Source organism: Glandiceps talaboti, chromosome 6 (genome assembly GCF_964340395.1).
Source record: "Glandiceps talaboti chromosome 6, keGlaTala1.1, whole genome shotgun sequence".
Taxonomy (NCBI): Eukaryota; Metazoa; Hemichordata; class Enteropneusta; family Spengelidae; genus Glandiceps; species Glandiceps talaboti.
Window position 1 is genome coordinate 26292388 of NC_135554.1, and position 27063 is coordinate 26319450.

The 27063-nt window shown below is 36.5% G+C and overlaps 1 protein-coding gene across 1 annotated transcript; it reads right to left on the reverse strand.

Annotated features, from left to right (window-relative positions):
• Nucleotides 1-25090, reverse strand: LOC144437034 (cubilin-like). The gene is made up of 21 exons (XM_078125902.1): nt 25054-25090; nt 24467-24481; nt 23383-23508; nt 22452-22808; nt 21818-21886; nt 20462-20578; nt 17124-17474; nt 15474-15590; nt 14496-14846; nt 13391-13735; nt 9249-9377; nt 8674-8691; nt 8058-8201; nt 5497-5622; nt 4689-5042; nt 4160-4276; nt 3129-3479; nt 2703-2819; nt 1270-1620; nt 398-742; nt 1-35 (listed from the first exon to the last, which is right to left on the reverse strand). The coding sequence occupies exons 1-21, from the start codon at nt 25088-25090 to the stop codon at nt 1-3; spliced, it is 3972 nt and encodes a 1323-aa protein (XP_077982028.1).
• Nucleotides 25091-27063: the final 1973 nt, after the last annotated feature.

Here is a 27063-nt window from a genome sequence, read left to right on the forward strand (position 1 = left end):
CTAGTTACTTCCCTCTCTGTCCTCTACTGCAGAACCTAGAATGAAACGTCATATACCAATTTAATAGTCAAATACACGTCCTCAGCATTGTTTCAGATTTACTGTTTATGTTACCCCCCCCCCTTCTGCATATGTTCAAGAATTGGTTCGGTTTCTATGGAATGCTTTCACGATCTTCTGAAATTGTCTATTCATTTGCCGTTTACGGCATATTTAACGTCACCTAACAATTTTTATTTGCCGTTTTACGGCATATTTGTTAGTCAGTTCTTTGTAGTACTGGTGATGCTCGAAACCTACGTAGCAGGGCCACCAACACCACGTTTATTTCTACTTACGTTTACTTGTTAAATCTTATTCTAAACGTTTCTAGGGTGTGTCTAGTACGTCTACAAACCTGTGTCAGTTAGAGTAACTAGGAATCCTCGGAAAGTTATACTAAAATCTGACGTGAACGTCAACCAAACCGTCGGTATAACGGACAGGTAGTCTTCAGGCAAGGTGTTTCCATTATGTTGCCATATAACACTGGTTGCCAGGCCTGGTTCATCCCCATTTCCAGAAGATACATAATCACAGCAGCCCTCGAGTTCGAAATCTTGAAACTGCACCATAATGTTGCTTTCGCTTTCACTATGAACAATCCACGCGCATGCAGCAAAGTTGGGGTAGTTATTTGGATAGTTTGGTGACGTAATATTGGTCTGTCCGCCAGCAGGTATGGTGATTTCCTCGGTACAACCTATGAAAAGGGAAATGAGAGACAATATAGATGTCTGTCTGTCTGTCTGTCTGTCTGTCTGTCTGTCTGTCTGTCCTGCTGTCTATAATTGCACTATGTTTGAGAACCATTGTAAATAGATCTTAAATATGATGATCATTCCAAGGACATTTCCTTTGTAAAAGGTATGGCCACGTTATCACAGTCGAGCTTTCATCTTAGTACTTACTTTTGTCAGCGCAAACATCGAAATAGTCATCACAGCAATTATCGGTATAGAAACAGTCACGAAAACAACTACATTGGAAGTCAGGATTAAACTGCCCACATATACCAAGACAAGAGCTTCCTATGAGAGAGAGAGAGAGAGTTAAATACAACTTTTGGTTATTGCCAATGTGGATAATTGGTTCACCTAAGATATAATTATCTGTAAATTGTGATTGTGTACTACACCACGTGGTTTCCTTGTAAGTATGTTTCTCTCTCACAGGTCAATCACAATTGCTTTTTCTCATACTGAATATTAACAGATGTTTAATACGTACCGAGGAGCTCTACTACAGCATGGAAACCCCGGTCTACAATACTTTCATCAGATGCGAATCTCAACCAGACAGAGTCAGTATTTGATACATAACTCGGTGGCAAGGTATAACCAGAGTGTATGATCTCGGTTGTAAAGCTACTAGGTTGGTCTCCATGGCCAGCATATACAAAATCGGAACCCTCTTCTGTTGCAAAATCTGTGAAGTTCACATATAATCTGCCTGTACTGGAACCCTCAATGTATACTATCCATTGACATCGGACATCGTTAGTGTAATTCTCAGGATAGTTTGGTGACCACACATCGACGTGTTGATCGGGTTCAACATACAAAGTTTCTGTACAGTTACCTGTATGAGTATAAAGTGAAATGTTGATGCAGGTGAGTCATACGATATATGTGTGTGTGTGTGTGTGTGTGTGTGTGTGTGTGTGTGTGTGTGTGTGTGTGTGTGTGTGTATGTATGTATGTATGTATGTATGTATGTATGCGTGTGTCTGTGTCAATATCTGATATTTGGCAAATGTAAACGTGAGCAATGTATGACACAGGTGCAGCCAACGAATCATTCTTCTGAAATTATAACAGAGTTAAAACATAGCTGAAAAACACTTTTTACATAATTTTACGTTTGATTCAAAATTGGAGGGGGAAGTGAAATCTGTTCGTATCTGTCCTTCCGCTGCGATATTACACAACCTGTCCTCTGGCCAGATTTGCCTGCCCACTGCCCGCTTCCCGCAATTTTCGCCAAGGTTTCCCCTCTCTCTAATACCCTCTACCAGACATATAGCCTCTGTCCACTATTCATTGAAGCCCTAATGTTAAATTTACACAGGATGCTCTTTGATATACTCACAACAAAACATATATACGTATTGACAGTTGTCAGTTGACGTATTACATTGTGTTGCAATCTCAATGCACTGCCTCGCAGTTTCGATGACACACGTGCCCAAAAAATAATTATTGTACTACAGAATTAATTTACGTCTTGTGAATATTGTAAAAAACTAGTAAAATTTGTTCACTAACTTCCTGTAAAAAAATAACGAAAACTGGCCGCTTTGCCTACTGCCTTCGTCTTTCCCCATATCTTATTACAGATGTACGAACAGCTTTTTGCACGAACAGCTTCGTTGGCTGCACCTGATGACAATAGATCATTGCGGAAGACTTTTGTCAATTTTATCCATCGTCGTAAACCACAGCCTCTTTTACGGCACCGTTCAAGACGTATCGCCTTATTCGTTACTTCGCAGTTTCGAGGAAGAAATAACATATCTGGTTTGCGAGAATGGGTTTATCTAGCTTTGATCTCTAGCTTCATACTTAACAACGTTTTATGGTAACACTCGGGAAGTTTCGTCAATGTTTACCCTTAATACCCTACTATTTTACAGATTGGTTGCATTTCAGCAGTTTACTTACCTCCACATTTTTCAAAATAATCCAAGCAACAGTTACCAGAATAAATACAATCATGGAAACAACTACAAAAGTATACCGGATTGAACCAATCACAGCCGCCATCACAGTAACCTTTACCTAGAATAGTAAAGAATATGTGTAGATGAACTCTCTGGGAAACTACTAGTATTACAGTATTCATCTGACTAAATCGTCCTGGATTTTTTAAACAATCTACACTACATGTATGTGGGACACGTTGTTGAAAGAGAAAGTTTGGAATATATAGCTTATTTGTCAATTAATGATATGTTGTATCTACAAAATTGTTCAAATGTGACGATATGTATTTATACTGTAAAATTTAAACCTCAGGGCTATAAGTGCTGAACAATTTCTTAATTTCTTTTAACCTAAAGTGATACGTGTAATAAACAGTAAACTTACCATATGTGTCTTCTACGATAATTTCAAATCCTTTCTCGGTACCATCCTTATCTGACAGAAAACGCATCCATACATCAGGTAAACTAGAAATGAAATCGTCTGGTGCCGTGAAACCAGAATGAGCCCAGATTACGCTGCTATCTTGACTCGGAACGTCTCCATTCCCAGCAAAGAAATAATCCCTGTCCGGTTCAGTATTAAAATCCTGGAATCTTACTATAATTGGGGTGTCTTGAGAGGCATGCAGTATCCACTGACATTGAGCGTCGTTAGGATAGTCACTGGGATAGTTTGGTGACGTCACTGTTACTTGACCAGCCTCTGGGAGGTTTATGTGCTCATAACAATCACCTATAAATGACAGAAATAAATGGGATAAAGACACAGACAGACGACGATTGATAGGGGAAGGGGCAGAGAGGGCAGTGGAAGGATAGACGCCGTTAAATTACAGTGTGATAAAGGGTGAATTCGAAGTTCATGGGAAAACAGAGAGGGGTGGAGAAAGGGATACAAATACAGACACCTTGAGAGTGTGACAAAAGGGAAAAATGTGACCCTCCCCCTGTCAAATATTATAAGGAAAAAAAACCGCTTTTTAAACACTACCTTCACTTAGTCAGAGCACAGGGTGCTCAGGCTCATTTAGTTCTGTTTACAAAAATAAACAAAACAAAATAAACATACAAGTAAACAAACAAAATAAACTGACAAATGAGTAGATACATACATGAGTAAACGACAACAAACCAACGAACAACCAAACACTGCCCCCCCCCCCCGAAATGGTCACATATGGAAATCATTTCGGGGGGGGGGGGGCAGTGTTTGGTTGTTCGTTGGTTTGTTGTCGTTTACTCATGTATGTATCTACTCATTTGTCAGTTATTTTGTTTGTTTGTTTGTTTGTTTGTTTGTTTGTTTACTTGTTTATTTGTTTGTTTTTGTTTGTTTGTTTACTTGTATGTTTATTTTGTTTTGTTTATATTTGTAAACAGAACTAAATGAGCCTGAGCACCCTGTGCACTCACCTGCGCATAGCTCAAAATAATCACTGCAGCAATTTCCCTCAATCACACAATCATTAGCACAACTACATCCTTGGTTGGTGTCAGGAAGACCACATAAACCACCACAGCTGTAGAGCCCTGTTGAAAGATTAGCACAAGGTTATTATTTGATATCATTTTCATATACGCTATTTTTCTATTGTCATCCATAAAGGTACCTGACAATGCGAGCAGCATTTCAATGTCGTTACATTTAGTAGAGGTGAATTTGATTAATATTTAATATTGTGACATTTTAGAAGAGAAGATGAAGCTGTTGGGGAGAGGGCAGTGGGAAGTATCCAGTGAGAATGTCATAAAATGTTGTTGTAGGAGGCGGGCACATAGGAACAGCTTTCACTATCCCTTTAATGGTCAAAATAACTAAAAACTGTGTCCAAATAGTTCATTTACTATTTTTGTTTTGCATTTCTGAATGTATTAAGAATTTTTTGTGCGTTGACTGTGCCTGTGACAAGTGAATTAGTTCGCAATATGAAGGAAAACATACCCGTGTCGTGTAGTCGATTATGAAACCCTCTATCAGTAATACTAAAGTCGGAATAGAACAACATCCACACTGCAGACCCATAGGAAGTGAAATCTTCCGGAAGTGAGGTACCAGAATGTCTCTGAATGACACGACTTTCATCCCTCGGATCATCTCCATGACCAGCACCGTAGAAATCACAGCATGATTCAGTAGCAAAGTCCAAATGTTCAACACGGATCGTCGTGTTATCTTCTGTATAAACTATCCATTGGCAGTTGGCGTTGTTTGGATAATTACTGGGATAGTTTGGTGTCGTTATGTCAACATATCCACCACTTGGTATATATATTGTATCAGTACACTCGCCGGTTCCTGATATAAAGATTAGATAAATGACAAGTACATTATAACCCGAATGTATGTGTTATTAATATTATTGATGTAATGTTTAGTTATATCTTAAAAATGTAACACTTTGTCCTTACGGAAATCGGGTGTTTGTTTATGTTGGAATTACCGTAACTTTTGCAAACAGAAAGTCTCTTTCTGAACGCTTTGACGTCAAAATCATAACCCTTAATCATATCAGAAGTGATATTTCGCATTGAACGTCATCAAGAACTTAACGCTTGATCTGGGCATAGGTATATGATAATACCCTATATCATATACCACCGTTACTGCTTTTCAGCACAGTGAAAGAGTGTAACGTTACGGAAGCGTAGTACGAACGGTGATAAGACCAACGAAGCCGACATATTTCCTCAATACTATTATGATAACAATCAGTATTTGTTGTACAAGATCTGAAATTTCATAACTTTACCTGGACCGCAAAAGTCTAGTACATCCGGACAGCAATCGTCGTTTGACAAACAAGCCTGGTCACAGTAACATGGAAAAAAGGGATGGCTGCTACCACATATTCCTTCACAGGAAGGGACTGGAGGACCTATTCAAAGTCAAGTAGAAATTACAGAGTTTCAATCTTTCTCTAAAATTCAGAAATGGCTGTGCTTAACCTCGATAAAAAAAACATAACTCTATTTATTTTAAACAATTGATACATAGTACAACTGAATACTACTCGTAGTGGTGAGTAGGAAGAACACGTAGATTGGTTGATAGTAACTTGAGTAAGCAATGATCTACATTTGAGATAAACACCTTAACATCTTGTATTGGTTTGATATAATAACAACTATAATTAGTTGACAAAAATGAAAACATTTATATTGTATATTGAATTATAATCATGTCTTTACCATTTGGTAGTTATAGAAAAAGATTACAATTGAGGAATTGTCCAGACTACTTGTCTAGACACAGTAAACTTAATTATTTCATAGACAATTAAGGCGAAAAAGCCCAACCAACCAGACAGAGATGAAAATGGCGATATCTTACCTGTTGTAGAATTCTGATCTGAAAGAAATGTTATAGGAAAGGATTAGATCGTCGAAGAAAAAAAAAGATAATTTCAGACTCTATACTTCTGACATAATATAACATGAAACATATTGTCACCTTATTTCTATTCACACCAGTGTCGACACTCTCGTCTTTACGTCAAAAGTTGTAGTGAATGTTCAGCTAACTGCACACTACATACAAAGTTACCTTCGTACCGGATCACACCAGCACTCAGAAATATCGTTATAACAGACACAGAATTGTGATTCTCCAGTTACCCCTCCGAATGAAATAATTATTTTAAATTTGCCTTCTAATTCCTCTCCGGCCTTTACTGTCTAAACTCTTGATTTAATAGGAAAGTGTTTATATAATTAAACAATGGTATCCTGATATCTTTTATGTGATTGGATGAAAGTAAACGATGAAATTATCGACGATACCTAAAATGAGGTCATCGGCGAAATTTCAATTTATCATGTTCTCTCATTAATCTATTGTGTGACCAAACAGTGACGTTATTTTTACACTCAACTGTGCTGATCACAATATGTCTAATGCCTACTTTTCTCGTCAGTCAATCGATTAGAGACAAGGTTTTAAAGTATGTGTCTAGTAGCAATTTTAGAAGTGAATTTGATATATATTTAGACATGTGAGCGAAATTGCCGAAATAATAGATATCAAAGTGTTGGCCTGTGATACATATCTAAGAGTTGTGAAAAGTAACATATGTGAGTTGCTGTTATTAGTCTGTTAGATAGGGCATCTGGCTGGATGTGTTGATATTAAGTTTGGACTATTTGAACAGTGTGTGCGTTGGACCGGGAACCACCGTTCTCTTATCTGCCTAGATCCCAACTATCTATCGAAGCAGCAGGTTAACGTTATCGTTTTGTGTTTTCGAACACGTGGCTCACACCTTGAGTCACATTTCAGGACATTGATAACCACTACATTATACATATAGCTGTGTTCTGTACTTCCATGGCCAGAAGTCAGATATGCATGCATACATACATACATACATACATACATACATGCATACATGCATATGTTACACCCAATCTGTGAAATCGCCCAATTCATGAAATGTGCATGTAACTTTGCCCAGTTCATGAAATAGTCAACCTTATGCAAATGAGAGTATAGATTACGATCTAAAAGGAGCGAAATTAAATTTGTGGGGAAGAGTTTTGAACTTAGGTGTTGATTATCGAACTCCATTAAAAAGCTACAATGCCTAATACATACATACATACATACATACATACATACATACATACATCATCATCAACAACAACAACAACAACAACAACAACAACAACAACAACAACAACTACAACGCCAATAACATTTTAATGCTACATTTCAAAAGAAATCCCTTTCGTAGACTCAAAATATCAAGGTTATATTGGGTTTGGGATATAGCGCACTTGTCATTCATCCACTCTGTTACAATCGACCATATTGACTTTCTAAATTAATTGGAAACATTTCGAGCGAAATTTTACCAAATAGAATACTAGTAAGTGGGGATAAAATGCAGACAGAGAGTCATATGGCCAAACCTTGATTTTATTGCCACTGCAAATTCAAGTTTGTCGCCGGACATTTTTTTTTAATTAAAAAGTTATTGCAAAGTTCAATAAACCAGTGTGATACATAAACCATAACTAACCATACGACATGACAACCACGTGATCGTATTCAGCTGGGTAATTCTTTTTACACATTAAAACGTACTCAATTTCTTTAAAATATTTAATTTTTAAAATCCTATTTCAGATTTATTTTCATCATCAGTTCAGGCTAAAACTTAAACTATAGAATGGCTATACTCATGTGTGATAATTTTCGCTAACACATTAGCGTGGAATATCAAAGCTGAATCCACTTTTACAGTGGCATTCGTCATCGGTGATATCATAATGTGTAACAGTCTGTAAAACATTTAAAATTTCATAACTTTACCTGGAACGCAAAACTCTGTCACATCCGGACAGCAATCGTTGTTTGGAACACAGGCCTGGTCACAGTAACATGGAAATACAGGATGGCGGTCACCACATATCCCTTCACAGGAAGGGACTGGTGGACCTGAAGGGACTGGTGGACCTAATAGTCAAAGTAAAGAAAGGTTTCAGAGTTTCAATCATTTTTATGAATCAGAAATGGTTGTGGTTAACCCATGATGAAAAATATATATTTATTATTTTAATTATTTGCAGCATAAAACATAGTGCAACTGAATACTACTCGTAGTGGTGAGTAGGAAGAACACGTGGATTGGTTGATAGTAACTTGAGTAAGCAATGATCTACGTTTGAGATAATGTATTGGTTTGACATAATAATAATAATAATAATAATAATATAATAATTAGTTGAAAAAAATAAAATAAAATAAAACTTTTATACACTTTATATATCATATATTGAATTGTAACCATGCCTTTATCATTAGATTACCATTGATGAATTATCCGGACTAGGACTTGTACTTCTTTTAGTGGTCTGAGCTTGTACAGACAAAGTAATCTTAATTATCCCATTCCAACCAAACAAAGATAAAAATGGCGATATCTTACCTGCTGTAGAGGTCTGACCTGAAAAGAAATGTTTTAGGAAAGGATTAGGTCATGGAAGAAAAAAAAAGATAACTTAAGACTCTGTACTTCTGACATAATATAAAGTGAACCATATCTACAATTTGTGAAAAGTAACATGTGTGTGTGTTAGAGATGGGTCAGGCATGATATGATGATAATAAGTTTGGTTAGAGATAAAGTCTATTATCTATTACTATCATGTATATTTGAACAGTGTGTCACCCTAAATTCGTGTATGACCCGGATCTGCTATTCTCTTATTTGCCTAGATCCCAACTATCAGTCAGGTTATCGTTTTGTGTTTTCGAACACGCGGCTCACACCTTGATATATTTCAAGACATTGATAACCACTACACGTATACATATAGATGTGTTCTGTATATCCATGACCAGAAGGCAGATATTTCGCACAATTTTTTTTCTTCACATTTAACTCTTGCACGTTTCACATTTGTTGACAGAAGTTAGAAATCTTGCACGAAATACTACTCATGCACGTAATGAATGTAATCATAACCGTCTATGATATAATACATTCATTTTTAAGGTTACGTGAGTGAGCTACTGGCCATAGCCATAGTTCGTTCTGTACACATGGATTGGCACTTGAAGTACCTGGCAGTTCTGTAGCAATTTTACGGTAAAATATTTCAGCTATTGAGAAACGATAAATTGGCATATCTGTTTTTAAATCAAAATGACATCATACACAAAGTAATGATCCGCAGAGATGGTCAAACAACTGAACACCAACACAGTTTATGAGACAACCAACAACCGTCTGAGGTCAAATTTACACAGAAAAAAAATATCACAATAAATATATACTTCACTTTCGAATATTACAAGAAAGTTTTTGACTTTTGAACATATGACTTGTTGAAATGAAACTAGACTACAATTTCGCATTCACCTAAAACTAAGACCACTATTTTTGCGTTCATTAGAGACTTGAATTTGTAGCAAGTCTGATTAAGCAGTGAAAATATCGAACGTTAAAGGTTCCACAATCGTTACTTACTCTTAGCTGTAATCATTTCTAATAATATATGTCTGTATTTATTTGCATATATATATAAGAGGGATTTGTTATTAAAATAATTCACGTAAGTACTTACCATATGTTTGTTGAGAATATAAAACCAAGACAACAAGAGTTGTCAGGAGCGGAGTCACAGAAACTGTCATCATTCTGTGTTCTTTGTATTTGGTTCAACGTTTTATCAGAATGTGATGTTTTATAGACAATGTCTTACTTGATATAGAATGTCTTATCATATCATGTACTCGATATTTGGTCCAGATGTCTTTGGTTGTAAAATTCGCACATTACAACTTATCAGTCATCGTAAATACTGCAATGTTTCAATTCTATTCAATATGGTGTACATTGTTAGGACAGGAATAATGTCATGTCTTTCGTTCGTGTTATTTCATTAAAAAAACCCATAAACGGTGCAAGTTACAGAAATCATGAAAATGTCGATATGACTTATAACATTTCACTCTTGCATTATTTGATAGGCAGATATGAAACAATGGATTGACAACACTATCCTAGGAGGATAAAAGTGAACCTACCAGTGGTGATTTTACTCAAAACACAGACAAGTAAGAAATCTTACTTGTCTGTGCTCAAAACGTGAAATTTTACTTCTAAAACGAAATGGCAGCTGATATAACCACGAAAAGGGCTTCGTGTAAAAGAGAAAACGTATCAGTAACATTGTTTCAGAATTTGTCACCACATCAAGTGGGAAAATGGATGAATATTAAAACATACTTCGTTGTTCCTAACCTTACAGTTTGATATGATATTCGATCGCGACGGTGGATTATGTTGTTGTCCTCTGCACTACAATACAGGAACAGGGTGATGATTTAGGGATCGGTCAGTTTCTTTTGTCGGTGGGGGCGGTGTCACCGTGTTTTTGAAATTGGGAGTAGGGAAGGTCATCCTGTTTTAATAATTTTGATCGGGAGTTCATTGTGTTTTGGATTGTGATGGAAGAAAATATTATTTTGTACAATGGCATGACTTTGTCTGAACTGTGGTATTTGTTCTTATCCCCGTTTCTTAGAGATATTCTTTAATATTACTTCGCCTAGAGTGACATTCAAACATAACTATACATAAACATATACATGATTGTATTACCTACCACACTAGTTATAGATCATGTCATGTCGGCTGTTTCACAATCAGTGCTTCACTGATGTTGCGTGGGAGGTGGGGGGGGGGGTTTACAGTTTCGTAATGGTAATCTTCATTAGACAGTTTATATAAAACAAAGTTAATTTTCTACTCGTCAGTATGAAGGGATTAACCTGCATTATATACATTTACGAACGAACACGTTTTATTTACCAATTTCAAATTTCAATGATATTTGTTACAAATATCGTGGTTATTTTGTTTTGAGTTATTCGACTTCTCACAACAGAGAGCCGCCTGTCATTAATTATTGTTTGTTTATTATTGTTTATTTATAAAATGCGTGACATCAAGTGGCCAAGTTATTTTCTAATATAAACTTCAATAAAGGAATTAGAAATAAGGGTAATTTCCAAATTTGATTTCCATCCTTCAATTAATAATCTATTTCTACCCTTTATTGAAGTGTGTATTAGAAAATAACTCGGCCACTTGATGTCACGCATTTTATAATCTTATTAATATGTCATTTGCTCTATTTCCTTCTCACGTTGGATATTGAAATAACATTGAGACTATTTGTGTTGAATGTTATCAGAATAGTTTGGCTGATTACAGTGTGTGAAATTAAGGGAAAATGACTACTGGTTGTAAGGACCGACAGGTAGCAAAATCTGCTGGTCCCTGTGAAAAAACTTGCTCCATATACTCAATGAAGTTCATGTGTGGAAAACTTGTCCATATACCCAATGAAGTTCACGTGATCAACATGATTACTGCACTTCAACCATAATGATAATGATTTCAACATCACTAATTTGTATTCCAGATTGAGAATAACCAGTATTGGTCAATAAATGAATGAATCTCTCTTTTAATCTCACTTTTCTCTCTCTCCTCCCCCTCTCTCGTTCTGTCTGCCTATCTGTCTCTCTATATATGTCTGTCTGTCTGTCTGTCTGTCTGCTTGTGTGTCTGTCTCTCTCTCACACACATATGCAGACACACAGACACACACACACAAAAACACAACACAACACAGTGCCTTACTTTCTTCTTATCGTGTCTATAGCTACAACTTATTTCATTCTATCGATTTATCCCATATGACGTGTATATTTACGTGTACATAGACACGTGCACCTAGGTAAATACAGACACAGACACAACACATCTATGTACTCATATAATTACCACTGTAGTAACACTATCTGGATGCAAATATAACACGTTTCAAAGTTGCATTTTATTCAGACAAACTGTTTTTTTCTCAATACCCAGTTTTGTCAGATTAGATCTTAGAGAATTCAATCAAGAAGTTTCGGAACATGCCCGTAGAATTCCATGGTGATGTCATCAAAGCTACAATATCTAGAATTCTAAAAACATATCTGTAGAATTCCATGATGATATCATCAAAGTTATATTGACAGATACAAGTTATGTGACGTGGTCGTGACGTGATTCGTTAGATTCGTTGTAATCAGTAATCAGCTATGCTTCTTATCCAATAGCCTGGAATGTAATGAAGAAAGATGAAATTTAACGAAGAACAAGCTGTATAAAAATATGTCTAAATACTTATAGCGCATTAAAAACTGTCGATAGTTGAAAGCGACACACGATTTCTTCTAAAATCATATCCATATTTAAGAGTTGTATATCATAAAACCGACTGTGAACTTCGAACCCTGAAGACGTGAATAGTGAACCGTGTTTATTGGTCTAAATACTCTGATGGTTGCTTTCCCTATTACACACCTGTCTATCGTGTTGATCTTTCCACCCAGTTTTCCTTCGCACATCTTACTGCTGAACTCATATTTGTCAACACGATGATACTCTGCTAACACAAACCCTGTTGTAGTTTTCGTTCAAGTCGAAAACTGGTCAGAATTTAGATAAACCTTTTGAGTTGAATTTTGTGATACCAGTTTTGTTGAGACCGTCATACATACGTAAGTACACTTACATCACAGACAGATTCATACATGCATGCATGCATACACACATACATTTGCATACATACATATAATAAATTCATACATGCATATATACAAACATGACTTTATTCTGAGTACAAATATTAATATAAACGTCTTTCCTATATACATTTGACACACTGCGTTTCCAAGAACTTACCTAGTTAGTTCCCTCTCTGTCCTCTACTGCAGAACCTAGAATGAAACGTCACGTACCAATTAATAGTCAAATACACGTCCTCAGCATTGTTTCAGATTTACTGTTTATGTTAACCCCCCCCCCCCCCTTCTGCATATGTTCAAGAATTGGTTCAGGTTCTATGGAATGCTTTCACGGGGTCTTCCGAAGTTGTCTATTCATTTGCCGTTTACGGTATATTTAACGTAACAATTATTATTTGCCGTTTTACGGCATATTGTTAGTCAGTTCTTTGTAGTACTGGTGATGCTCGAAACCTACGTAGGAGGGCCACCAACACCACGTTTATTTCTACTTACGTTTACTTGTTAAATCTTATTCTGAACGTTTCTAGGGTGTGTCTAGTACGTCTACAAACCTGTGTCAGTTAGAGTAACTAGGAATCCTCGGAAAGTTATACTAAAATCTGACGTGAAAGTCAACCAAACCGACGGTATAACGGACAGGTAGTCTTCAGGCAAGGTGTTTCCATTATGTTGCCATATAACACTGGTTGCCAGGCCTGGTTCATCCCCATTTCCAGATGATACATAATCACAGCAGCCCTCGAGTTCGAAATCTTGAAACTGCACCATAATGTTGCTTTCGCTTTCACTATGAACAATCCACGCGCATGCAGCAAAGTTGGGGTAGTTATTTGGATAGTTTGGTGACGTAATATTGATCTGTCCACCAGCAGGTATGGTGATTTCCTCGGTACAACCTGTGAATAGGGAAATGAGAGACAATATAGATGTCTGTCTGTCTGTCTGTCTGTCTGTCTGTCTGTCTGTCTGTCTGTCTGTCTGTCTGTCTATAATTGCACTATGTAATTCGGATTGTTCAAGCCAGAGATTGTTTTACTGTTTTACAGCAAACTAAACATATATTATAAAGCTAACGAAATGATGATCATTCCACGGACATTTTCCTTTGTAAAAGACATGGTCACGTTATCACAGTCGGGTTTTCATCTTAGTACTTACTTTTGTCAGCGCAAACATCGAAATAGTCATCACAGCAATTATCGGTATAGAAACAATCACTTAAACAACTACATTGGAAGTCAGAATTATACTGCCCACATATACCAAGACAGGAGCTTCCTATGAGATATAGAGAGAGAGAGAGAGAGAGAGAGAGAGAGAGAGAGAGAGAGAGAGAGAGAGAGAGAGAGAGAGAGAGAGAGAGAGAGAGAGAGAGAGAGAGAGAGAGAGAGAGAGAGAGAGAGAGAGAGAGAGAGAGAGAGAGAGAGAGAGAGAGAGGAGAGGAGAGAGAGAGAGAGAGAGAGAGAGGAGAAGAGAGAGAGAGAGAAGAGATAAGTATAAATGGGAGAGAAAGATTTATCACAAAGATATAATTATCAGTATATTGTGATTGTTGAACTACACCACGTGGTTTCCTTGTAAGTTATTTTTCTCTCTCACAGGTCAATCTCAATTGCTTTTTCTCATACTGAATATTAACAGATGTTTAATACGTACCGAGGAGCTCTACTACAGCATGGAAACCCCGGTCTACAATACTTTCATCAGATATGAATCTCAACCAGACAGAGTCAGTATTTGATACATAACTCGGTGGCAAGGTATAACCAGAGTGTGTGATCTCGGTGGTGAAGCTACTAGGTTGGTCTCCATGGCCAGCATATACAAAATCGGAACCCTCTTCCGTTGCAAAATCTGTGAAACTCACATATAATCTGCCTGTACTGGAACCCTCAATGTATACTATCCATTGACATCGGACATCGTTAGTGTAATTCTGAGGATAGTTTGGTGACCACACATCGACGTGTTGATCGGGTTCAACATACAGAGTTTCTGTACAGTTACCTGTATGAGTATAAAGTGAAACGTAGATGCAGGTCAGTCAAACGGTGTGTGTGCGGGGATGGGGGTGGGGACAAGTAATGTAATATCATCTATATGCAATAACAAAGTACAACTAATGCTGTGTCACTTGAGTTCAACCTGATAATCTACAAGAAATATCAAAGATAAGAATTAAACGGAAACTTAGGTGGTACTGCCCAAGTTTTAGTGACTGTTAAATCAACATGAATAGTATGTTATCACTCATTTATTGAGCACAAAAATGTCATGTATTATCGATATTATTTTAGCATAAAATAACTTTTGGTCAATATCTGATATTTGATAAATGTAAACGTGAGCAATGCATGACAATAGATCATTGCGGAAGACTTTTGTCAATTTTATCCATCGTCGTAAACTACAGCCTCTTTTACGGCACCGTTCAAGACGTATCGCCCAGATTCGTTACTTCGCAGTTTCGAGGAAGAAATAACATATCTGGTTTTGCGAGAATGGGTTTATCTAGCTTTGATCACTAGCTTCATACTTAACAACGTTTTATGGTAACACTCGGGAAGTTTCGTCAATGTTTACCCTTAATACCTACTATTTTACAGATTCCTTGCATTTCAGCAGTTTACTTACCTCCACATTTTTCAAAATAATCCAAGCAACAGTTACCAGAATAAATACAATCATGGAAACAACTACACAAGTATACCGAATTGAACCAATCACAGCCGCCATCACAGTAACCTTTACCTAGAATAGTATAGAATATTTGTAGATGAACTTTCTAGGAAACTACTAGTATTACAGTATTCATCTGACTAAATCGTCCTGGATTCTTTAAAACAATCTACACTATATGGATGGATGCGGGATAAGTTGTCTAAAGAGAAACCGAAATCCATGAAATAAATCTTATTGTATCTACAATTTCTTTTTCAAACGTGACGATACATAGTCATAGCATCTCACTGGAGAGAACAGTGCTCGATGCAATATTAGTAGCAGTGCATTATAGGATGTTATAAGTCGTTACTCAGAGTTTCACTCTTCCTCATCGATCATCAGTCTGAGCAACGACTTATAACATCCTTATTCTTATAAATCAAATATATATATATATATACATCTCCTGACGAGTGATTTACTCACGAAACAGGCTTGTAGAGACGAAAAACCCGACTTGATTTTCTTCTACCCTCAACATATATATATATATATATATATATATATATATATATATATATATATATATATATATATATATATATATATATATATATATATATATATATATATATAACTCGGTGAGTATCAATCTCCTAAGACAGTGCTCTATACCGCAGTGGCAGAGCGTAATAGTGGCAGTGGCAGAGCGTAATATATATATATATATATATATATATATATATATATATATATATATATATATATATATATATACTCGGTGAGTATCAATCTGCTAAGACAGTGCTCTATACCGCAGTGGCAGAGCGTAATAGTTTTGGTAGTACTGGAACTCTTTCTTGGGTGTAACTCGGAGTTTCACGCATATTGCGATCATCAGGCAATATGCGTGAAACTCTGAGTTACACCCAAGAAAGAGTTCCAGTACTACCAAAACTATATATATATATATATATATATAGGAAGTCAGTGGTAAGATTTGTCCGTAGTACAGTGCTCGATACGTCTGCACGCAGAGCGGAGTATATATATATATATATATATATATATATATATATATATATATATATATATATATATATATATATATATATATATATATATATATATATATATATATATATATATATATATATATATATATATATATATATATATATATATATATATATATAACTCGGTGGGTATCAATCTGCTAAGACAGTGCTCTATACCGCAGTGGCAGAGCGTAATAGTTTTGGTAGTACTGGAACTCTTTCTTGGGTGTAACTCGGAGTTTCACGCATATTGCGATCATCAGACACGCATATTGATGATCGCAATATGCGTGAAACTCCGAGTTACACCCAAGAAAGAGTTCCAGTACTACCAAAACTATATATATATATATATATATATATATATATATATATATATATATATATATATATATATATATATATATATATATATATATATATATATATATATATATATATATATATATATATATATATATATATATATATATTGTAAAATTTAAACCTCGGGGCTAAGTGCTGAACAATTTCTTAATTTCTTTTAACCTAAAGTGATACGTGTTATAAACAGTAAACTTACCATATGTGTCTTCTACGATAATTTCAAATCCTTTCTCGGTAACTTCCTTATCTGACACAAAACGCATCCATACATCAGGTAAACTAGAAATGAAATCGTCTGGTGCCGTGAAACCAGAATGAGCCCAGATTACGCTGCTATCTTCACTCGGAACGGCTCCATTCCCAGCAAAGAAATAATCCCTGTCCGGTTCAGTATTAAAATCCTGGAATCTTACTATAATCGGGGTGTTTTGATAGGCATGCAGTATCCACTGGCATTGAGCGTCGTTAGGATAGTCACTGGGATAGTTTGGTGACGTCACTGTTACTTGGCCAGCCTCTGGGAGGACTATGTGCTCATAACAATCACCTATTAATAATAGAAAAAATGGGATAAAGACACAGACAGACCCAGATTGATAGACAGAGGGGAAGGGGTTGAGATAGTCTAGTTCCAGACGGACCGTATTCCGTACTACGTTCTTCCTCAGACCACTATATAGTGGTCTGGGGTTCTTCACCATTGTTCACACTTAGGGGTAGACCATTCGATATCCTGAGGATATCCCACCTGCTTGCCTGAGAATTATTTTTTTCCCCTTCGCCTATGCTGGCAACTTTTTTTTTCTTTGCTTCTTTGAGATATCTGGATTTTTTTACGTCACTGAATGTTGAACACCTAAATTTGTTGCCACAATTTTCTGTTTGGTTTTCGCACAGGGTAATACAGAGAGTAAAAGGATGCTGTTCTATCACACAGATTTTATTTAGAAAACTACATATTTCATACATGTTTGATTTTCAATTAAATAAAAATCATTGACATTTTTCCTGCCACGGTATGATGACACACTGAAACTTGATTGGTGAGCTCAGACATTCAGATAGACTGGTCAGTTTCTCCAGCTTGGGGGGATGGGGGGGAGGGGGGTGTCAGTGTTTTTTATCCATTGGGCCAACGAAAAGTCACTGACCCCCGTGAATAAAGTTTCATAGCATCTGACAGTAAGCTGTAGAGGGAAGAGCTTTGAGACTGGGATATGTCTACCTCTTGTGTGAGTGTGTGTGAATGGGGGGGGGGGGGGGTTCTAGGGGGTCTCCTCCTAGAAGCCCTGGTTGATTTTTACTTCTAAAGGCAATGTTTAGGTAGTATTAACAGACACTTTCAGACAATAATTTACAAACTTTACAAGACAGCTCTAACAATTGTAAAAAGCAACTACACGAGGTTGAAACATTTTTGAAATAAAGTTTCATAGCATCTTGACACTAAGAGGTGGAGGAAAGAACTTTGATTTGAGACTGGAACATGTCTACCTCTTACGGGGGGGGGGGGGTTCTAGGGGGTCTCCCCCTAGAACCCTGGAGGACTTTTACTCTTAAAGCCAATTTTCAGGCTATTAACAGACACTTTCAGACAATAATTTGCAAGCTTTACAAGACAGCTCTAACAATTGTAAAAAGCAACTACACATGGTTGAAACATTTTTGAAATAAAGTTTCATAGAATCTTGACAGTAAGAGGTGGAGGGAAGAACTTTGATTTGAGGCTTGGACATGTCTACCTCTTATGGGGGGGGGGGTCCTAGGGGGTCTCCCCTAGAAGCTTTTCAAGTTTTTTTTACCACTTTTGGTGAATCTTATTGTTGGTTTAACGAATGAGAGGCCTCTGGGGTGATGGAATCCAAGGGCCCCCCTGCCAAATCTGTATTTTTTGTTTCTATTTAGGCAATGTTTAGGTTATTCATAGCCTCTGAGATATATATTGCCAAGCATTGAAAAGCTAAAGTAAATATAACCTTTTTAAATAAGTTTTCCATGTTATAAAAGTGGGCCTGTAACATTGGTATAGGGGCATTGATATTGCATGCATAGTAAAGTTACTGATGTGTGAGAGCACTTTAGGAGGTCATACCTAGTGTACAATAAAAACTGGAATTTGAGTTGTGGTGTCGATACATGTAGTGTCTGAAATAGGAAGTATATCATCCCTTCTGACAATTCATACTGAAGAGACTAGAACAATTTAGGTTAAGTTCTTTGATAAACTATCCAATAGTATGAAGATTACCATTACAAAACCTTCAAGTTCACTTCTGCCCCAAAGTGCAAGATAAGTGAAGCACTGATTGTGAAACAGCCAAACACTTACATGGCATGTTCTGTAACTAGATAGTGTGGTAGCTAGGTAATACATGTATTATATGTATAATTTTATAATATAGTTATGTATAATTTTATGTATAGTTATGCTTGAAGATTACCATTACAAAACCTTCAAGTTCACTTTTGCCCCAAAGTGCAAGATAAGTGAAGCACTGATTGTGAAACAGCCAAACACTTACATGGCATGTTCTGTAACTAGATAGTGTGGTAGCTAGATGTATTATATGTATAATTTTATGTATAGTTATGCTTGAACAAATATATATATATGTACCACAGGCTAACGAAACTGACTGGTCCCTGAGATGTGTTTGAAACTGTTTGTCATGATTTGACAAGTGTCCTGGTTGGAGAGGTACGAGCAGGTTGAACAGTATACTCGAACCTGTGCATCATTTCCCTGCCAAGATATTTTTTTTCTAGCAGCAGTGGTCCATCTTTTTTTCCCCATCACCCACTCATATCCGGATTTTTTTTCAAGCAAATCCACTTGGCATCTTTTTTCCCCCCGAAATCTTCCAAGCCCCCCAGGATATCAAATGGTCCACCCCTTAATATACAAGACAGTGTAACGTGTTAAGAACGTAGTACGGAATACGGTCGGTCAGGAACTAGACTAGGGCTGAGAGGGCAGTGCCAGTGGAAGGGAAACAAACATAGACGCCGTTAGATTACAGTGTGATATAGGAAGAATTCGAAGTACACGGGATGACAGAGCTAGAGAGGGGTGGAGAATGAGAAACAAACGCTGACACCGCGAGTGTAACAAAAAGGAGAAAGACAAATAAAAGAGAGGCGGAAAAGGGAGAGTGAGAAGGGACACACTATTCTCGCAAGCCAGAGCACATGTACCGTTTCAGAAACGAAGGGACGGTGCCACAAAGAGGCCTGTCATATACGACATTGGGAAAACACACAGTGTGATATAAGTGTGACTTAGATGAGGGATAGAGAATGGAAAGGGCAACAATCCTAATTCATACGCTATGTATGTGCACAGTCTGTTGGTATTTACTTTGAAGTTGATATTAAAATTACTACTGGTGGTGGAGTTTTCGTATATATGTACGTTTTGTACGACTAGTACGATATCATAACATCGACACAATTCACTGCTACCATGCGCCAACTAGCTAAAATTCTTCATTTGAAACAATGTACGTACATTATTGTCATGTAAACCACACTCACCTGCACATAACTCAAAGTAATCACTGCAACAATTGTCAACAAACACGCAATCACTAGCGCAACTACATCCTTGGTTGGTGTCATGAATACCACAAAAACCACCACAGCTGTAAAGCCCTGTTGAAAGATTAGCACAGGGTTATTTGATATCATTTTCAGATACACTATTTTGCTATTGTCATCCATTGTTTCCATAGAGGTACCTGTCATACCATGCATATACAATGCCACGGTGTAGAAATGTGGAAGTTATCAAAGTAAGTAAACTTCAACACAGCTGAACTTACTAGTTAGGTATTCAGTTGGGGGTATTTCTTGTGTGTCTTACAAGAAGGATACTTTCCAAAATTAATTTTTAATTTCGACAACTGTGATAATAGCCATTAGCATCTGTGAAACGCACAAGCATTTTTATGAAAGTTAACATTAAAGGAATAAGAAATATGTCTCATCGTGCAAATCAAGATATCTTATGGGTGTATTCTGTATTCAAGGTACATTGGTACGTTATAACACACTTGGCATACATCCAAGTTTGCCTATTCGGGGTACATTGGTACGTTATAACACACTTGGAATTCATCCAAGTTTGCCTATTCGGGGTACATTGGTACGTTATAACACACTTGGAATTCATCCAAGTTTGCCTATTCGGGGTACATTGGTACGTTATAACACACTTGGAATTCATCCAAGTTTGCCTATTCGGGGTACATTGGTACGTTATAACACACTTGGAATTCATCCAAGTTTGCCTATTCGGGGTACATTGGTACGTTATAACACACTTGGAATTCATCCAAGTTTGCCTATTCGGGGTACATTGGTACGTTATAACACACTTGGCAAACATCCAAGTTTGCCTATTCGGGGTACATTGGTACGTTATAACACACTTGGAATTCATCCAAGTTTGCCTATTCGGGGTACATTGGTACGTTATAATACACTTGGCAAACATCCAAGTTTGCCTATTCGGGGTACATTGGCACGTTATAACACACTTGGCAAACATCCAAGTTTGCCTATTCGGGGTACATTGGTACGTTATAACACACTTGGAATTCATCCAAGTTTGCCTATTCGGGGTACATTGGTACGTTATAACACACTTGGAATTCATCCAAATTTGTCTATTCGGGGTACATTAGTACGTTATAACACACTTGGCATACATCCAAGTTTGTCTATTCGGGGTACATTGGTACGTTATAACACACTTGGCATACATCCAAGTTTGTCTATTCGGGGTACATTGGTACGTTAAAACACAAGTGAAATTCATCATAGTTTGCTAATGGGAATAAATGTTGTATTTTTTTTATTTCCGAAATTAAACGATTGACTAATAGTTACCTTGCAGAAGTCCCATATAGTCATGTCTCCTAACATTTAAGTTGTTGTCATCAGGTACGGCCAACGAAGCTGTTTGAGCAAAAAGCTGTTCGTACACGATTTTTCAGTGGGAGGGGATTTTTTGTATTGTCAAGCGGGAGGGGTTGGGTGGGGGTATTTCAGCTGGAAAACTTGCATGTGAGGTGATTGGGTAGGGGAGAAGGGAATGTATCGACAATATGGGTAGCATTTCAGCGTTGTTATATTTAGAAGAGGTGACTGTGTTTTTATGGCGTTAGATTAATATAATGGCGGATATGAATATCTTTAATTTTAGAAGAGAAGATGAAGCTGTCGGGGAGAGGGCAGTGGGACGTACGCAGATATGAAGAGAAGGGAAAAGTGTGACGGACACATGCTTCAGAGAATTGGGCTAGTAGATTTGGTGGAAGAACATGTCATAAAATGTTGTTGTAGGAGGTGAGCACATAGGAACAGCTTTCACTATCCCCTTTAATGGTCAAAATAACTAAAAACTGTGTCCAAATTGTTCATTTACTATTTTTGTTTTGCATTTCTGAATGCATTGAGAAATTTTGTGCGTTGACTGCACATGTGACAAGTGAATTGGTTCGCAGTGTGAAGGAAAACATACCCGTGTCGTGTAGTCGATTATGAAACCCTCTATTAGTAATACTAAAGTCGGAATTGAACCTCATCCAAACTGCAGGACCATAGGAAGTGAAATCTTCAGGAAGTGAGGTACCAGCATGTCTCTGAATGACATAACTTTCCGGCTGCCTTACATCATCTCCATGACCAGCACTGTAGAAATCACAGCATGATTCAGTAGCAAAGTCCAAATGTTCAACACGGATCGTCGTATTATCCTCCGTATAAACTGTCCATTCACAGTTGGCATCGTTTGGATAATTCAAAGGATAATTCGGTGTCGTTACGTCAACAAATCCGCCACTTGGTATATATATTGTTTCAGAACAACCGCCGGTTCCTGATATAAATAAATCATATATATATTATGAACATTCACTTGTCATTCATCATCCAATCTAGGCTGAATACATGTCATTAAATTCTAAATTCATTTCAAACATTTCCACAGACATTTATCAAACTTATTAAGTAATAAAGACAAAATGTAAACGCAGAATCCCATGACTTATCCTGTTAAAAGGCTAATTCTCATTTCTTTTATCTTACTATATTTGTAAAGTTTACTCACTTGATAGGCACTTTACTAATTTGAGTTACAAACGCTTCTTTATGGCAATATTTCATGTTTTTTTTAATAACAATACGTGATATTTTCGAATGGTGAGTAATGCATGCATGAGAAAAACTACTTCACAGTGCTTAAACTTAAATCATATTTGAGATTAATTTTCATCATCAGTCTCTTAAACTATAGAATATAAATAGACTCGTGATAACCATCGCCAACACACTAGCGTGGAATATCAAAGCTGAATCTACGTACTTTTACATTGGTTTTAAGATAACATATTTCATCGGAAATATCGTAATGTGTCAGTATTTGTACAAGATCTAAAATTTCATAGCTTTACCTGGACCGCAAATGTCTAGCGCATCCGGACAGCAATCTCCGAGGAACACACAAGTCTGGTCACAATAGCACGCAGCTACAGGATGAGGTTCACCACATATTCCTTGACAGGAAGCGACTACCGGCTCTATTAAAGTCAAGTAGAATTTACAGAGTTTCAATCTTTCTCTAAAATTCAGAAATGGCTGTGCTTAACCTCGATAAAAACATAACTCTATTTATTTGAGACATAGTACAACCGAATGCTACTCGTAGTGGTGAGTTGGAAGAACACGTGGATTGGTTGATAGTAACTTGAGTAAGCAATGATCTACGTTTGAGATAATGTATTGGTTTGATATAATGACAACTATAATTAGTTGAATAAAATGAAAAATAAAAGTTTTTAGATATTTGATATCGTACATTGATAGAATCATTCATCATAGAATCACAGTCACTTGTGAGCTAGTGTTTTATTCCAGGATGATAATATTCTATTCTAGGATCATAATACAAAATAATGACGTTATTAGGTATTTACGAATATTAAAAAAAATACCGTCAATAATATACTCGTAGTATTTTCCGATGCAATCACCGGTGTCGGTATTTTTGGAATATTCATAAATACCTAATGACGTCATTATTTTGTATTATGATCATCCTAGAATAGAATAATATCATTGTGGATTAAAATATTAGCTCACAAGTGACTATGTGTATTTACAGCAGACGATTACAACTGATGAATTGTCCAGACTACAGCTTGTCTAGACATAACAATTATCCTAAATTAACACTGTATCACGACAGGAGATGTTAGAGGAAGAAAACAGCAGTAAGAAACCACAAAGAAATGTATAGTCACTATAGTTATTTACTATACATTTAAAAAAAATCATACATATTGATTCGAGTGCCTGTGAGTAGAATAGCAGACTTACATAGTAGACTTAAGATACGTCGTATCGTTCCGCCCTAGGCCCTCACCGGCAGCGGAGGTTGACCGATGTGTGAGGGCGCCCCGTCACGGCGTACATTACCGTTGTGAGAGTGTGAAGAAACCCACCCAAACGAAAATGATACAAACAAAGATATCTTACCTGGTGTAGTCTGACCTGAAAGAAATGTTATAGGAAGGGATTAGATGAAAGTGTCTTTTCCATATGGGCTCCTTACTTTAAAGGCATATTTAGATATCACTCCCTTGTGTATTCGATGAAATGTCTTTTCGACATCGTGTATACAGACAAAAACGTGCGCGCGCGAACAAGTAAAAAAAAGAGCGATCAGATGCTACGAGAAAGTCTGCCCTCTAGAGAGGAAATTAAATGGAAAGAGGTAGCACATAAAAACATAAATTTACCAATTGCAAATAAAATAATAATGTACAGAATATAAACGTAAGAGCTAGTATGCATAATAAAATAGTGGTCGGCCAAAATATCACAAAATGTGTGTATCATAAAGCATATTTATAAAGTAATAGTGTTTGATCGTAATAACATAAAAGATTGCATAAAATAATGGCGATTGATTGAAGACACATAAAGAGTATGTATAGTGGTTGATTATAATAACATACAGAATGTACATAATTAACTAACTACTGTCTCAATTTGAATTAATAGCGTTTCTATAACGTAATTTCGTTGGACTTAAAGACACCTGTGGTTTGCCGTAGTTTCACCTTCAGTCTTAATTTTGGGCAGAAACAGCATTCCCATGATCACTAGTGGGGAGGATGTGGGAGTGTGTGTGCCCCTCCCACGGTGAGCACTTTTTGAAAATAAGGAGATGTAGGGGGCCTTTTAGAGATCTGAAACTAAAAACCCACATTAACTATTGAAAGCCATAGTGTACTTTTATATCGTCTTCAGTAACCCAACTTTACTCTCAATACATTACCATAATTATAGCTATATTGTCTACATTTTAACCTACAAAGAGACATACACACATTCCCTTAGTTATTGATTGCCTCACAATTGAATTCTAGCATATGGTAGGTAAGTGATGCGACCGAATTCTAGCATATGGTAGGTAAGTGATGCAAACGTACGAGGTAAACGACTGCTCCTGATGTTTGATTTCGTTCGACGAATCAATTTTACTCTCCATGGATTTTTGACAAATGTACCCAGTAAACGACCGCACCTAAGACTTAATCTAGTTCAAATCATGAGCAGCAAAAAATTTCGTGCCACCCTTTCAGACTATCAGACCCCCCGCCGTAAATTCAGGTCGTGTGATGGCAAGAGGCGTGATATGCTGATAATAAGTCTGACTTGAGATAAAGTGGAATATTTTTGGATATATCAAATATTATTTGAACAGTGTGTCAACTAAGTTGCCATCTGCCTAGATCCCAACTATCAGGTGGGGACAGCAAGATATAATTTTGCGTTTTGTGTTATGGGAAACGAGGAGTCATCACAGGACATTCATAACTGTGTCTTGCAAAAAAAACATGTTTGAGGAGTTTCGGCTTTCGATTGGCAGTTGAGGAAGACAGGTCGAATTTCAAGACCGTTTTGGCAAAATTTGTATATTGGGGACGAATTTCGTTTTATTTTAAGTTTAGGGAAATACTTACCGAAGTTGTCGTATATACAACCTACTATAGACACATTTTATTCTCCCGTGTCATGCAATAAGAACTCTGTAATAGCCAAACCTTTTGTGTACAAATCATTCAAGCCAAGAAAAAGAATGTATTCAATGAATCATTCATTCATTTATCTGTTATTTTTCTTCATCTCTTCTAGATGCTGTAAACGTTTATATTTTGCTCGTACTTGTAAAATTTGCAATTTGTGCTGTGGCCTTTAAAATCCTCTTATACAAGGTAGTTCTCTACTAAATTAGTATGTACAGTAAAATATTTCAAATATAAATGTGAATTAAATATTTTATAAAATGAATTGTTTTACGACGAACAAAAACATATTGCAACACTGTGAGAGCCTTTCGAGTGTATACACCTGACAGTCTCAATACCCTTTTTACAAATTTGTACGCAAGACATTAAAATGATACGAAGACCAAGATCCGATGTTTGCGTTCATAAACAACTTGTATATATAGCTAGTCTGATGAAATGAAACAATCATGCAGCTAAACGTATTTTCGATAATAAGTTCTCAACTATAATTGTTTATGTATTGTTTGGATATCATGCGTACAGGAGGAAGATTTGAGTACAATTATGAATGTAAACACTTACCATATGTTTGTTGAAAATATAAAAGCAAAACAAGAATCGTTGTCACAGAGAATTTCATCATTCTGTTCTTGTACTTGGTTCAATGTTTTATCAGAATGTGATGTTTTATAGACAATGTCTTACTTGATATAGAATGTCTTATCATATCATGTACTCGATATTTGGTCCAGATGTCTTTGGTTGTAAAATTCGCACATTACAACTTATCAAGTCATCGTAAATACTGCAAAATTGCAATTCTATTGAACATAATGTACTATCTTTGGACCGTTGTGTTTGTTATTATGTCTTACATGTACACACAGGCAAATATGAAACTTAATTTGACCAGGTCTTTCACATGAACGTGGTCCAAAACCTTAATGTTGACGTCACCTATAAATCATGTTATTTTAGGTACACAGTTATATTCACCTAGATCTCACTTATCTTGTCACAACTATGTTTGGTATGTGTTGCATATGTTGTTGATCA

Coding starts and splice junctions, on each gene's coding strand:
- LOC144437034 (XM_078125902.1), bottom strand. CDS start 25,090: ATGGGAATGCTGTTTCTGCCCAAAATTAAGACTGAAG. Junction 17,475..20,461: donor TTACTTTGAGTTATGTGCAG/GTGAGTGTGGTT, acceptor TATTATTAATAG/GTGATTGTTATGAGCACATA. Junction 14,847..15,473: donor TTATTTTGAAAAATGTGGAG/GTAAGTAAACTG, acceptor ATACTCATACAG/GTAACTGTACAGAAACTCTG.